General features: G+C 49.4%; 2 protein-coding genes across 5 annotated transcripts in view; one reads left to right on the top strand and one right to left on the bottom strand.

The window, feature by feature from the left end:
• The window catches only part of GPKOW (G-patch domain and KOW motifs), a 49,098-nt gene extending 43,089 nt beyond the window's left edge, over positions 1 to 6,009 (bottom strand). The window contains exon 1 of the mRNA XM_068248367.1: positions 5,800 to 6,009. Within this exon, the coding sequence (XP_068104468.1) occupies positions 5,800 to 5,945 (146 nt within the window). The 5' untranslated portion in view covers positions 5,946 to 6,009. The remainder of the gene's footprint in view (positions 1 to 5,799) is intronic.
• Positions 6,010 to 6,032: 23 nt separating this feature from the next.
• PLP2 (proteolipid protein 2) overlaps positions 6,033 to 16,394 on the top strand; it is a 138,803-nt gene continuing 128,441 nt past the window's right edge. The window contains exons 1-2 of one of the 4 annotated variants that reach the window (XM_068248370.1): positions 6,033 to 6,082; positions 8,383 to 8,499. In XM_068248370.1, the coding sequence (XP_068104471.1) occupies positions 8,457 to 8,499 (43 nt within the window). In that variant the 5' untranslated portion in view covers positions 6,033 to 6,082; positions 8,383 to 8,456. Of the gene's footprint in view, positions 6,083 to 6,105; positions 6,238 to 8,382; positions 8,500 to 16,394 lie in introns of those variants that run through there. The other 3 variants (XM_068248369.1, XM_068248368.1, XM_068248371.1) reach the window with 3 other exon arrangements.

Below are 16,394 nucleotides of genomic sequence, written 5' to 3'. Positions count from 1 at the left end.
GGCCGTCCTCTTCCAACTGCCACCTCCCCCTTTAAGCTCCATAAACACCAAGTGATTGCTGTTGCCTAGCAAGTGACAGCGCATAACTGATGCTGTACAGATGAGTCACTAGCCTCCAGGCTAGCAACGCATTTGTTGCTATGGAGTGGGTGGAGGGAGAACGGCAGCGCATGATGGAGCAGTTTACAGTGGGCAGGTAGGGAGAACAATGCGCTCATTACATGCTCAGACATTGGGGATCGCAAAGCATGCCATCAAGTGGCCGCTGTATACAAGCTGGATTCACTCAAGATTCTCAGCTGATGTGGTCTTAATTAGTCACCACAGCCGAATTCTTTCTAGCTTTAGTGTTCCAGCCTGTCATGAACATGTGTTCTGAGTGCAGAGGGTTAATTATTGTTTGTATGTACACTAATAGTATTCTAGAGCTATGATAAAAGGGAGTGTTCTGAAACGGCAGGCTGTCAGCTGAGGCTGCTGTATTCGACATGAAGCTTTGAGTTTCAATAAGGAGCTTTTAATACATTGGTGGTGTTGACTACCTCTTGCTATTGCATGTAAATTAACCACAGCACTCAGTACTTGTTTTTCCCTCATTAAAAAGGGACCCCGAGCAGAGCATAAAAATAAAAATATGCCCTTACCTGGGGCTTCCTCCAGCCCCCCACAGCCCGCGGGGTCCCTCCATGCTCCTGCTGGTGGCTCCCTTAAATGCACGACTTCGGCTGAAGTCGTATGCAACTGCGCATGCGCTACCTGTCCACGCACCCGTCGCCATGAGCGTTGAGTCTATTGAAAACCGTGCTTGCGCAGAACACTCGGAGTGACAGGCACATAATTGAGCCGGGTGTACGGATGGGCGAGGTTGCACACCTATTGAAGCTGCCAGTGGGAGCACGGAGAGGACCCAGAACACGTCGAGGGACCTTGCAGGCTGCGGGGGGCTGGAGGAAGCCCCAGGTAAGTTCAGATTTAAATTTTTATGCTCTGTTCAAGGTCCCTTTGAAGTCACAGGAAGATGAGAATAGCTCGCCTTGTTGGTGTTAAGCCTCATACACACGAGGCACAAAAGTCACAAGAGAACCCCCCCCCCATAAAAAAAAAAAAAAAAAGCAGCGGCAGTTTGTTGCCAGGTCCCTCTGTGCAGAAGCCGTACACACGGCGCACAGAGGGACAGAGATGCGGCGGAAGCTGTCGCCGAAGGTTCCTCCTCCCCATCGGAAGCTCCGTCTATGGGTTGCTGTCGCTAGTCCACATACACACGCAGTACGCGTGGCGGACTAGCGACAGTTGCGGCGACAGCTGTTGCCGGCGATTGGCTACAGCAATCGCCTGGCGACGGTTCGTGGCGCGCGCGCCATACACACGGGGGACCTGTCGCAGCAACATGCGCGTGCCACGTGTTTGTGGCGACAGTTGTGCCCCGTGTGTATGAGCTATTAGTGTGAGAATTTAGCTTGTTCCATTTTGAGCTAAGTTGGGCTTTAAAGAGAAGGTCAGCAGATAGGACAAAGAGGCATGTTCTCTGCCTCATAACATGCCTCTGTGTTCCCACACCACTGCTCTCTAACACACCACACACACACACACACACACACACACACACACACACACACACACACACACACACACACACACACACACACACACACACACACACACACACACACACACACACACACACACACACACACACGATATAGCCCAATATATCGCAATCTCTGAGGTAAACACAGGGAGAGGGATTCCCTGTTCAAAACGCCCGCCAGGGGCGTTCCTGCACGGTTTCCTGACCTGCCATTGGGCAGCGCTCTCTCTTTGGCTACGCCTCCTACCGCTTTCCCGCATGCTATAAGGGACACAGTCTCTCAGTGCAGTGTCATGACCCAGAGGTCACCAAAGTGAAAGTGGGCCATTGCGGCCCACAGGAGCGGTGTTTTTTGCGACTACCTGATCCATGGGGGCTGAGCCTATTTTTTTTTTTTTTTTTTTTTTTTTTTTGGAGACCACCTCAGGCTCTCTTTAAAGCAGACCTGAACACACTTCCTCTCTGCTTTAAAAGATTGAGCAACAGAGTAATAATCTTTAAAACAACGGATGCAAATGCTACAATAAATCTGCAGCGTTTCCACTTCCTTCTTTCATGGAAGAAGACATTGTTAACCACTGCACCCCAAAGGCGTTTTTACCCTAACGTACAAGAGCGATTTTTACCTTTCAGTGCTCATCCCTTTCATTTATGAAATGATCTATATCTTGTTTTTTTCACCACCAATTGTGATTTTTGGGGTTGACATTTGTTTTCAGTAATGACTTTATTTTCTATGCATTTTAAAGGGAAAAACAAGGAAAACATGAAAAAATACACAATTTCTCCAATTTCGTCCCCTATAGCTTTATGCTGTTTTCACAGTGAGACGTTACAGGCGTACGTTAGTGCAGCCTGTAACGCAGCCAAACCGCACAGTAATGAAAAATCAATGGGCTGTTCACAGTGCCCACGTTGCGTTACATTGTAACGCTGCACGTACGTTGAATGTGCTGCATGCTACGGCGTTATGCGCGGCTTGACTGTGTGCACATGCTCAGTAGTGTTGGAGGAGGAGGTCTTCCCTCCTCCTCCTCCTCCTCGGCCAGCCACATGGCTAATTAAATATTCACTGCACTCAGTGACGTGCAGTGTTTACTTCCTGGAGCGCCGCTCTGTGCGGCAATTGGCTGGAGGGACCACGTGATGCCCAAGAGTACGCATCGCGGCATCACGGACGCCAGAGTGAGCTGCACAACGCGGCTCACTCTGACGTTCACATCTAAGAGCACCAGGCGTTGCGTTAGGGGCACATTATGCGACCATAACGCCCCCTAAAAATGCAACGTCTTGGTGTGTAAGTAGCCTTAATATAAACGCTGCTACTGTGCATGAAAACCACACATTTTATCTGCCTATTTGTTGTGGTTATCACAAGATTTTAATTATATCCCTAGTACAAAGTATGGTGACAATATAGTATTTGGAAATAAAGGTGTATTTTTTCTTTGGTGTTTTTTTTTTTTTTTTCCACTATTTTCAAGAGCATGCGCAGGAGCGCACACGTGCACAGCGGCAGCACTGTCGGACTTATAAAAAACGTCCTGGAGCCATTAAGAGGCTCTAGCAGGATGTTTTTATAAGTCAGCTTGTCATTAAGTGGTTAACATCCCATGTTTACAAATTAGCCGTTCTGCTGAGGCAGTTGACGCAGCTGAGAGATCAAGTTGCACTTGTAATTAGTCACGGATGAGGGGGGGGGAGGGGAATTAGATAGGCTAAATCACATTGCTCTGGTGTGATCCATCCCACACAAATACATTAGCCAAGCGCTTTTCAAAGCACCAGCACTTTAAAAAGCGCTCAGAAGCACACTTGGGCCTTGGTTCACAAAGCCGTGCTAATGCATAGCACAGTCATGCTATGGATGTAGCGCGCAATGTTACTCGCGCAAAGTTTTACGCGTGCACAGGTTTACACGCACGCGCTAACAAAGCTCTTCGAATGTTAACGCGTTACAATGCGCACTTACACTGATATAGCTACTGTGCTCTGGATCTGGCCATGCAAGGCAATGGAATAACTTCCTGGCAGGAAGTGATGGGTGGGAGTGATCAGGGTGAACAGAAAAATAGATGTCTGTGAGAATAGGGCACGCGCATGCACTCTCCTCCCTATAGGGCACGCGCATGCACGCTCCTCCCTATAGGGCACGCGCATGCACGCTCCTCCCTATAGGGCACGCGCATGCACGCTCCTCCCTATAGGGCACGCGCATGCACGCTCCTCCCTATAGGGCACGCGCATGCACGCTCCTCCCTATAGGGCACGCGCATGCACGCTCCTCCCTATAGGGCACGCGCATGCACGCTCCTCCCTATAGGGCACGCGCATGCACGCTCCTCCCTATAGGGCACGCGCATGCACGCTCCTTCCTATAGGGCACGCGCATGCACGCTCCTTCCTATAGGGCACGCGCATGCACGCTCCTTCCTCAAATATGGTGGTGGCAGCATCATGCTCTGGGGGTGCTTCTCTTCGGCAGGGACAAGGAAGCTGGTCAGAGTTGATGGGAAGGTGGATGGAGCCAAATATAGGGCAATCTTGGAAGAAAACCTCTTGGAGACTGCAAAAGACTTGAGACTGGGGCGGAGGTTCACCTTGAAGCAGGACAATGACCCTAAACATAAAGCCAGGGCAACAATGGAATGGTTTAAAACAAAACATATGTATGTGTTAGAATGGCCCAGTCAAAGTCCAGACCTAAATCCAATTGAGAATCTGTGGCAAGATCTGAAAACTGCTGTTCACAAATGCTGTCTATCTAATCTGACTGAGCTGCAGCTGTTCTGCAAAGAAGAATGGGCAAGGATTTCAGTCTCTAGATGTGCAAAGCTGGTAGAGACATACCCTAAAAGACTGGCAGCTGTAATTGCAGCAAAAGGTAGTTCTACAAAGTATTGACTCAGGGGGCTGAATAATTACGCACACTGCACTTTGCAGTTATTTTTTTTTTTTTTTAATCTTTGGAACCCTGTATGATTTTCGTTTCACTTTTCACGTGTACACCACTTTGTATTGGTCTCGTCTTTACACGTGGAATTCCAATAAAATTGATTCATGTTGCATCCATGGTGAAGGGGCATTTTGTGGATTATGCCCCCTTTGTACCTCATGCCCCCTTGTACCTCCTGTTTCCCTGTATCCCCATGTGTTTGCCTCTGTCATCCTCTATGCCCCTTTGTGTCCCCCTCTAAGCCCCTTTGTGTCCCCCATGTCTTCCTCTGCATGGGCACAGTACAGGTAGTCCCTGACATTTTGGTGGGTTGGAGGTTTGTATTGGCAGGTGTTCACCAGTCAGGAACTCCCTGCATTTGGGCTATAAGATGCAGTGACTCCTCCCCCAATCCCCCCTTCCACACACACTTTGTGGCAGAAAAAGTGAGTCTTATAGTTAAAATACAGTAATCATATTTCTAGTTTCAATCGCAAATCAGCACTTTTCAAGGGAAACAGTGACAGGACTATATACTGTGTAAAACGCAACCTAAGATGTCAGCCCTATATAAATGCTAAATTCAAGTGTGAACATTCGCACAACACGTCAAAGGCAATGCCATTGATTTGCATTAGACGTGCGGGCGCACAAGAATTCACAAAACCGGAAAATGCACACTAATTCCGTCATGTGTGAAGGGGGTCTAAATGTAAAAGTTGAAAGGCTGATTTGTCAGCGGAACCACTAATGTATCTCTTGTACACTCAGGAAGACAAATTCAGGGCACAACAGACTTCCTGTTTCCTCTTGAGAAACTGAAATCATGAATTAGAATATCTAAAATTTACAGATCACCAATAAGAAAATAGATATGTCCTTATAGAACTCATTTTTGTCACAGGTTTAGTGGGTTACATTTAAGCCTGGACAGGAGCTTTGAAGCCCTGAAGACAGTATCAGTCAAAAAGGAAACCTCTTCCCAAATTGGAGCAGAGCCAGCCAGAGATGAATAGATGACATGGGCCCTATGTTTTGATTTCCCCATTATGGTCATCTGAGAGAGTTATCAAAGAAGGTGGCATCCAGGCCCCTTGGCAGGCAATGGGGCCCCAGGTAGATGCCTAGGTTGCCTTGTGGATGATCCTCCTTTGCAACAGCAATGAAACATCAAAAACTTACTTTTTTCTTGAATAAAATGTATACGAATTACTACACACTCATAACATGATAATGCAAATATTAGAATATAATTTGCAGCCAACCACTTTCTCACCTGAGCAGCTCCCTCCCTTCCGCCCCCAGCAAATACTCCTTCCCCTCCTGTGTGCTGTCCTTAGTACTGATCACCTGCAGCTTCGGCTTAGAGCTGCGGCTGAAGCTGAATGATATCGGGGCCGCTGTAGGACCGGGGGCCTCCATCACTACCGGGATCCAATGCAGCTGCTGGAGAGAACGGGCCGCACTGCATGCTGGGAAGAGAGTCCAGCGCTGAGGGGTGTCGGGAATTGTAGTCAGCGGCGTAATGGGAGCAGCCGCACAGTCCTGTGAAATCTCTCGTTAGTGAAGACCATAAACATAACAGGGGGGGGGGGGATGCCGTGTCTGAAAGCTGGAGATGAGGCTCTGATCATAGCAATGATGCTTCTGATTACACTTGGACAGATTTCTGTGTAAAATCCTGGCTTAGCAATGACTTCCTATATACATACAGGTATAATTGAGTTATTCTATTTACATTCTTCTCAAAAATACATTTTTGTGGAGAAGCATGTGATGTTTGGACAAGAAAATGATCAGTAAAGGGTTAAGTATATGGAGGCTGCCATCAGTGTTGCCAACACATCCCTTTAATTACTGACACATCTAAGTTATACAGGTTCTGGGCCTACTTACACATAATCAGTGCCTTAACTGCATCTACCTAGCCAGGAAACCTGTTTAATTCATATGTGTCAGTAATTAAAGGAACGAGTTGGCAACACTGACTGCCATGTATTTTCTTTTAAACAATACCAGTTGCCTGGCAGCCTTGTTGATTTTTTGGGCTGCAGTAGGTGTGTGAATAACATAAGAAAAAAGCATGAAGATCTTTTCAGATTTGACTATAATATCAGAGACAGGGTCTGTGGTTAAAAGTATTAAGCTACATACACAGATCTTACAACGATCGTTCGTTGTGAACGACGAACGATCTTTTAATTGATGAAAGAACGACCTAGCTTTTAAAGGTGTGTAACGATCTGATCGTTTGTTAACGAACGATCCGGAACGATCCTGGAAGTTACATCATAGCAAGTTCCGCCCGCACGTAACGAACGGTTTAAAACGTACGTTACACTGTAAAACTAACGTTACGCATATGACATAACTAAATTTCTATTTCATACTGTCGGTATGTAGTAGAGCATCTAGATAATATAGTGTTGACAAAACATACAAAAATACACTTTGTCCTGTTAAAGTAAAAATTATGGTATAATCATGTAGTATACAACGCATCACTGGGCACAATCATAGAACGAACGTTACATCGCGAGGGGAAAATTTTATGTGCTGTGACTATAAAACGAAGTGCGCATGTCTTGCCTACTACGAACGACCGTTTCTTAACGATATACTACTTTTGCTAACGATCATCATTTAAAAAAATCTGCCAGGACAGATCTTTCGTTTTTAACGATCTAGCTCGTCCATCGTTTGACTTAATGATCGTTGGCTGTTATTTTTTTAAACAATCGTCGTTTGAAATGATCGGGGAACGATCGTTTCAAACGACTATAGTCGCATGTGTGTACGACCTTTAGAGGCAGAGGATCAGCAGGGCTGCCAGGCAACTGGAAATAAATACGTCAGCCTCTATATACCTCTCGGTTCAGCTTCCCTTAAAGAGGAACTCCAGTGAAAATTAAAAAAAAGTGCTATAATTATGTATAAATCATTTAGTCAGTGTTTGCCCATTGTAAAATATTTCCTCTCCATGATTTACACTCTGACAATTATCACATGTAGACATCTTTACTGCTGGCAGGTGATGTCAGTGGAAGCAGCTGCTGCTTGCTTTTGTGGCAGTTGGAAACAGCTGTTACTATTGGTAACTATTTCTCTTTAAGTTTTTTATGGCTGGTAGTGATCATGTGACCATGTCCGTGTTTAGTACTGTACTGTAGTACACCTGAAGTGGGAAAAAAAGATGCCTCAGGAGTGGAAAGCCTCTGGAATGTCTGGAGGCTTCCTGAGTCCTCCTGCAGCACACTGGTTTGTCGCACAATACTCCTATATACCTGTTTGACTTTGCTGCAGTCAAATAGGTTTGTAGCGACGCCATAGTCAAGGACATGTGGACTGAGCATGTGTGAGTAAAGTCCGCACATGCCCAGTAGAACAAAGCCATCCTGCACATCTTTTTCTTCTTTGCACAGGCGCTAATTCTACTGTCTACATATGTGGACCTTACTCATGCGCATTTGGAATGTGCTTATCCATATCGCCAGAAGAAGCCTATTCACTGGCACAAGCCAAATAGGTATATGAAGAACCTGCGCTAGAACGGTGGGCTGCAGGAGGATCCAGAAAGCCTCTTGATCATCCAGGCGCTTCCCATTATTGAGGATTCTACATTTCAGTCTTTTTTGTTTGTTCGGGTTTTTTTACGCTTTTTTTTTTAAAACATTAATTTTTATTTGCCAATATATATATATATATATATATATATATATATAGTAGCATTCAGAGGATAATACAGAATTTGACATTCCTTTGGCATTAGAGTGTTGTTAGACAGAATAAATGGTAGTTGCCAACAATATATACATTTTCAAACATAAACATGTCAATAACTAGACACTTTTTGTTTAAGGTGTGCTTGTGATCATCTATTCAGAAACTAAAGCCTCATTTAAACTGAATAATCTCTGGCAGATCTATTAATAGATGCTTCTTCAGTCACACGACCTTCAAGAATTCTGTAATAGAGGTAAACTATGATAAAAATACTTTTTTTTTCATATATACTTTGCTCAGATAATAGCTTTTTTTTTTTTTTTAAATGGGCATTGCAGTGGGTGGTCTTTTGCTGAGCCTCCTGTGGTGAAACCCCTTTAGGCAACGGAAGGCTAAAGCTCAATGTCCCACAATGCTGCCACGCTCCCACTACTTGTTGTCACCCACTGGCTACTTGCTGCCCACAGCCACACACTGCTGGTCACCCACTGGCTTATTGTTGCCCATAGCCACACACTGCTGGTCACCCACTGGCTACTTGCTGCCCACAGCCACACACTGCTGGTCACCCACTGGCTTATTGTTGCCCACAGCCACACACTGCTTGTCACCCACTGACTTATTGTTGCCCACAGCCACACACTGCTTGTCACCCACTGGCTTATTGTTGCCCACAGCCACACACTGCTTGTCACCCATTGGCTTCTTGCTGCCCACAGCCACACACTGCTTGTCACCCACTGGCTACTTGCTGCCCACAGCCACACACTGCTGGTCACCCACTGGCTTATTGTTGCCCATAGCCACACACTGCTTGTCACCCACTGGCTACTTGCTGCCCACAGCCACACACTGCTTGTCACCCACCAGATTATTGTTGCCCACAGTCACACACTGCTTGTCACCCACTGGCTTCTTGTTGCCCACAGCCACACACTGCTTGTCACCCACTGGCTTATTGTTGCCCACAGCCACACACTGCTTGTAACCCACTGACTTATTGTTGCCCACAGCCACACACTGCTTGTCACCCACTGGCGTCTTGTTGCCCACAGCCACACACTGCTGGTCACCCACCAGATTATTGTTGCCCACAGCCACACACTGCTTGTAACCCACTGACTTATTGTTGCCCACAGCCACACACTGCTTGTAACCCACTGACTTATTGTTGCCCACAGCCACACACTGCTTGTAACCCACTGACTTATTGTTGCCCACAGCCACACACTGCTTGTCACCCAGTGGCTTATTGTTGCCCACAGCCACACACTGCTTGTCACCCACTGGCTTCTTGTTGCCCACAGCCACACACTGCATGTCACCCACTGGCTTATTGTTGCCCACAGCCACACACTGCTTGTCACCCACTGGCTTATTGCTGCCCACAGCCACACACTGCTGGTCACCCACCAGATTATTGTTGCCCACAGCCACACACTGTTTGTAACCCACTGACTTATTGTTGCCCACAGCCACACACTGCTTGTCACCCATTGGCTTCTTGTTGCCCACAGCCACGCACTGCTTGTCACCCATTGGCTTCTTGTTGCACACAGCCACACACTGCTTGTCACCCACTGGCTTCTTGTTGCCCACAGCCACACACTGCTTGTCACACACTAGCTTCTTGTTGTCCACAGCCACACACTAATTGTCACCCACTGGCTTCTTGTTGCCCACAGCCACACACTGCTTGTCACCCACCAGATTATTGTTGCCCACAGCCACACACTGCTTGTCACCAATTGGCTTCTTGTTGCCCACAGCCACACACTGCTTGTCACCCACTGGCTTCTTGTTTCCCACAGCCACACACTGCTTGTCACCCTTTGGCTTCTTGTTGCCCACAGCCACACACTGCTTGTCACCCACTGGCTTCTTGTTACCCACAGCCAGACACTACTTGTCACCCACTGGCTTCTTGTTGCCCACAGTCACACACTGTTTGTCACCCACTGGCTTCTTGTTACCCACAGCCACACACTGCTTGTCACCCATTGGCTTCTTGTTGCCCACAGCCAGACACTGCTTGTCACCCACTGGCTTCTTGTTGCCCACAGCCACACACTGCTTGTCATGCACTGACTTCTTGTTGCCCACAGCCACACACTGCTTGTCACCCACTGGCTTCTTGTTACCCACAGCCACACACTACTTGTCACCCACTGGCTTCTTGTTACCCACAGCCACACACTACTTGTCACCCACTGGCTTCTTGTTGCCCACAGCCACACACTGCTTGTCACCCACTGGCTTATTGTTGCCCATAGCCACACACTGCTTGTCACCCACTGGCTACTTGCTGCCCACAGCCACACACTGCTGGTCACCCACTGGCTTATTGTTGCCCACAGCCACACACTGCTTGTCACCCACTGGCTACTTGCTGCCCACAGCCACACACTGCTGGTCACCCACCAGATTATTGTTGCCCACAGCCACACACTGCTTGTCACCCACTGGCTTATTGTTGCCCACAGCCACACACTGCTTGTCACCCACTGGCTTATTGTTGCCCACAGCCACACACTGCTTGTCACCCACTGGCTTATTGTTGCCCACAGCCACACACTGCTTGTCGCCCACTGGCATCTTGTTGCCCACAGCCACACACTGCTGGTCACCCACCAGATTATTGTTGCCCACAGCCACACACTGCTTGTAACCCACTGACTTATTGTTGCCCACAGTCACACACTGCTTGTAACCCACTGACTTATTGTTGCCCACAGCCACACACTGCTTGTCACCCACTGGCTTATTGTTGCCCACAGCCACACACTGCTTGTAACCCACTGACTTATTGTTGCCCACAGCCACACACTGCTTGTCCCCCATTGGCTTCTTGTTGCCCACAGCCACACACTGCTTGTCACACACTGGCTTCTTGTTGCCCACAGCCACACACTGCTTGTCACCCACTGGCTTATTGTTGCCCACAACCACACACTGCTTGTCACCCACTGGCTTATTGTTGCCCACAGCCACACACTGCTTGTCACCCACTGGCTTCTTGTTGCCCACAGCCACACACTGCATGTCACCCACTGGCTTATTGTTGCCCACAGCCACACACTGCTTGTCACCCACTGGCTTATTGTTGCCCACAGCCACACACTGCTGGTCACCCACCAGATTATTGTTGCCCACAGCCACACACTGCTTGTAACCCACTGACTTATTGTTGCCCACAGCCACACACTGCTTGTAACCCACTGACTTATTGTTGCCCACAGCCACACACTGCTTGTCACCCATTGGCTTCTTGTTGTCCACAGCCACACACTAATTGTCACCCACTGGCTCTTGTTGCCCACAGCCACACACTGCTTGTCACCCACCAGATTATTGTTGCCCACAGCCACACACTGCTTGTCACCAATTGGCTTCTTGTTGCCCACAGCCACACACTGCTTGTCACCCACTGGCTTCTTGTTACCCACAGCCACACACTGCTTGTCACCCATTGGCTTCTTGTTGCCCACAGCCACACACTGCTTGTCACCCAATGGCTTCTTGTTACCCACAGCCACACACTGCTTGTCACCCATTGGCTTCTTGTTGCCCACAGCCACACACTGCTTGTCACCCACTGGCTTCTTATTACCCACAGCCACACACTACTTGTCACCCACTGGCTTCTTGTTGCCCACAGCCACACACTGCTTGTCACCCACTGGCTTCTTGTTACCCACAGCCACACACTACTTGTCACCCACTGGCTTCTTGTTGCCCACAGCCACACACTGCTTGTCACACACCAGATTATTGTTTCCCACAGCCACACACTACTTGTCACCCACTGGGTTATTGTTGCCCACAGCCACACACTGCTTGTCACCCATTGGCTCCTTGTTGCTCCCGGCCACACACTGCTTGTCACCCATTGGCTCCTTGTTGTCCAAAGCCACACACTACTTGTAACCCACTGGCTTATTGTTACCCACAGCCACACACACTGCTTGTCACCCACCAGATTATTGTTGCCCACTGCCACACACTACTTGTAACCCACTGGCTTATTGTTGCCCACAGCCACACACTGCTTGTCACCCACTGCCTTATTGTTGCTCACAGCCACACACTGGTTGTCACACACTGGCTTCTTGTTGCCCACAGCCACACACTAATTGTCACCCACTACTGGCTTCTTGTTGCCCACAGCCACACACTGCTTGTCACCCACCAGATTATTGTTGCCCACAGCCACACACTGCTTGTCACCCATTGGCTTCTTGTTGCCCACAGCCACACACTGCTTGTCACCCACTGGCTACTTGTTGCCCACAGCCAGACACTACTTGTCACCCACTGGCTTCTAGTTACCCACAGCCACACACTGCTTGTCACCCATTGGCTTCTTGTTACCCACAACCACACACTGCTTGTCACCCATTGGCTTGTTGTTGCCCACAGCTACACACTGCTTGTCACCCACTGGCTTCTTGTTATCCACAGCCACACACTACTTGTCACCCACTGGCTTCTTGTTGCCCACAGCCACACACTACTTGTCACCCACTGGCTTCTTGTTGCCCACAGCCACACACTGCTTGTCACCCACTGGCTTCTTGTTACCCACAGCCACACACTGCTTGTCACACACTGGTTTATTGTTGCCCATAGCAACACACTACTTGTCACCCACTGGCTTCTTGTTGCCCACAGCCACACACTGCTTGTCACCCATTGGCTTCTTGTTGCCCACAGCCAAACACTGCTTGCCATAAACTGGCTTCTTGTTGCCCGCAGCCACACACTGCTTGTCACACACTGGCTACTTGTTGCCTACAGCCACACACTGCTTGTCACCCACTGGCTTGTTGTTGCCCATAGCAACACACACATTGCTTGTCACACACTGGCTTATTGTGGCCCACAGCCACACACTGCTTGTCACCCCTTGGCTTCTTGTTACCCCCAGCCACACACTGCTTGTCACCCACCAGATTATTGTTGCCCACAGCCACACACTACTTGTAACCCACTGACTTATTGTTGTCCACAGCCACACACTGCTTGTCACCCATTGGCTTATTGTTGCCCACAGCCACACACTACTTGTCACCCACTGATTTTTTGTTGCCCACAGCCACACACTGCTTGTCACCCACCAGATTATTGTTGCCCACAGCCACACACTACTTGTCACCCACTGGCTTCTTGTTGCCCACAGCCACACACTGCTTGTCACCCACCAGATTATTGTTGCCCACAGCCACACACTGCTTGTAACCCACTGGCTTCTTGTTGCCCACAGCCACACACTGCTTGTCACCCACTGGCTACTTGTTGCCCACAGCCAGACACTACTTGTCACCCACTGGCTTCTTGTTGCCCACAGTCACACACTGTTTGTCACCCACTGGCTTCTTGTTACCCACAGCCACACACTGCTTGTCACCCATTGGCTTCTTGTTGCCCACAGCCAGACACTGCTTGTCACCCACTGGCTTCTTGTTGCCCACAGCCACACACTGCTTGTCATGCACTGACTTCTTGTTGCCCACAGCCACACACTGCTTGTCACCCACTGGCTTCTTGTTACCCACAGCCACACACTACTTGTCACCCACTGGCTTCTTGTTACCCACAGCCACACACTACTTGTCACCCACTGGCTTCTTGTTGCCCACAGCCACACACTGCTTGTCACCCACTGGCTTATTGTTGCCCATAGCCACACACTGCTTGTCACCCACTGGCTACTTGCTGCCCACAGCCACACACTGCTGGTCACCCACTGGCTTATTGTTGCCCACAGCCACACACTGCTTGTCACCCACTGGCTTATTGTTGCCCACAGCCACACACTGCTTGTCACCCACTGGCTTATTGTTGCCCACAGCCACACACTGCTTGTCACCCATTGGCTTCTTGTTGCCCACAGCCACACACTGCTTGTCACCCACTGGCTACTTGCTGCCCACAGCCACACACTGCTGGTCACCCACTGGCTTATTGTTGCCCATAGCCACACACTGCTTGTCACCCACTGGCTACTTGCTGCCCACAGCCACACACTGCTGGTCACCCACCAGATTATTGTTGCCCACAGCCACACACTGCTTGTCACCCACTGGCTTATTGTTGCCCACAGCCACACACTGCTTGTCACCCACTGGCTTATTGTTGCCCACAGCCACACACTGCTTGTCACCCACTGGCTTATTGTTGCCCACAGCCACACACTGCTTGTCGCCCACTGGCGTCTTGTTGCCCACAGCCACACACTGCTGGTCACCCACCAGATTATTGTTGCCCACAGCCACACACTGCTTGTAACCCACTGACTTATTGTTGCCCACAGCCACACACTGCTTGTAACCCACTGACTTATTGTTGCCCACAGCCACACACTGCTTGTCACCCACTGGCTTATTGTTGCCCACAGCCACACACTGCTTGTAACCCACTGACTTATTGTTGCCCACAGCCACACACTGCTTGTCCCCCATTGGCTTCTTGTTGCCCACAGCCACACACTGCTTGTCACACACTGGCTTATTGTTGCCCACAACCACACACTGCTTGTCACCCACTGGCTTATTGTTGCCCACAGCCACACACTGCTTGTCACCCACTGGCTTCTTGTTGCCCACAGCCACACACTGCATGTCACCCACTGGCTTATTGTTGCCCACAGCCACACACTGCTTGTCACCCACTGGCTTATTGTTGCCCACAGCCACACACTGCTGGTCACCCACCAGATTATTGTTGCCCACAGCCACACACTGCTTGTAACCCACTGACTTATTGTTGCCCACAGCCACACACTGCTTGTAACCCACTGACTTATTGTTGCCCACAGCTACACACTGCTTGTCACCCATTGGCTTCTTGTTGTCCACAGCCACACACTAATTGTCACCCACTGGCTTCTTGTTGCCCACAGCCACACACTGCTTGTCACCCACCAGATTATTGTTGCCCACAGCCACACACTGCTTGTCACCCACTGGCTTCTTGTTACCCACAGCCACACACTGCTTGTCACCCACTGGCTTATTGTTGCCCACAGCCACACACTGCTTGTCACCCACTGGCTTCTTGTTGCCCACAGCCACACACTGCATGTCACCCACTGGCTTATTGTTGCCCACAGCCACACACTGCTTGTCACCCACTGGCTTATTGTTGCCCACAGCCACACACTGCTTGTCACCCACTGGCTTATTGTTGCCCACAGCCACACACTGCTTGTCACCCACTGGCTTATTGTTGCCCACAGCCACACACTGCTTGTCGCCCACTGGCGTCTTGTTGCCCACAGCCACACACTGCTGGTCACCCACCAGATTATTGTTGCCCACAGCCACACACTGCTTGTAACCCACTGACTTATTGTTGCCCACAGCCACACACTGCTTGTAACCCACTGACTTATTGTTGCCCACAGCCACACACTGCTTGTCACCCACTGGCTTATTGTTGCCCACAGCCACACACTGCTTGTAACCCACTGACTTATTGTTGCCCACAGCCACACACTGCTTGTCCCCCATTGGCTTCTTGTTGCCCACAGCCACACACTGCTTGTCACACACTGGCTTATTGTTGCCCACAACCACACACTGCTTGTCACCCACTGGCTTATTGTTGCCCACAGCCACACACTGCTTGTCACCCACTGGCTTCTTGTTGCCCACAGCCACACACTGCATGTCACCCACTGGCTTATTGTTGCCCACAGCCACACACTGCTTGTCACCCACTGGCTTATTGTTGCCCACAGCCACACACTGCTGGTCACCCACCAGATTATTGTTGCCCACAGCCACACACTGCTTGTAACCCACTGACTTATTGTTGCCCACAGCCACACACTGCTTGTAACCCACTGACTTATTGTTGCCCACAGCTACACACTGCTTGTCACCCATTGGCTTCTTGTTGTCCACAGCCACACACTAATTGTCACCCACTGGCTTCTTGTTGCCCACAGCCACACACTGCTTGTCACCCACCAGATTATTGTTGCCCACAGCCACACACTGCTTGTCACCCACTGGCTTCTTGTTACCCACAGCCACACACTGCTTGTCACTCATTGGCTTCTTGTTGCCCACAGCCACACACTGCTTGTCACCCACTGGCTTCTTGTTACCCACAGCCACACACTACTTGTCACCCACTGGCTTC

This window comes from Hyperolius riggenbachi, chromosome 8, assembly GCF_040937935.1.
Source record: "Hyperolius riggenbachi isolate aHypRig1 chromosome 8, aHypRig1.pri, whole genome shotgun sequence".
NCBI lineage: Eukaryota > Metazoa > Chordata > Amphibia > Anura > Hyperoliidae > Hyperolius > Hyperolius riggenbachi.
This window is presented reverse-complemented; position numbering and strand designations above follow the sequence as displayed.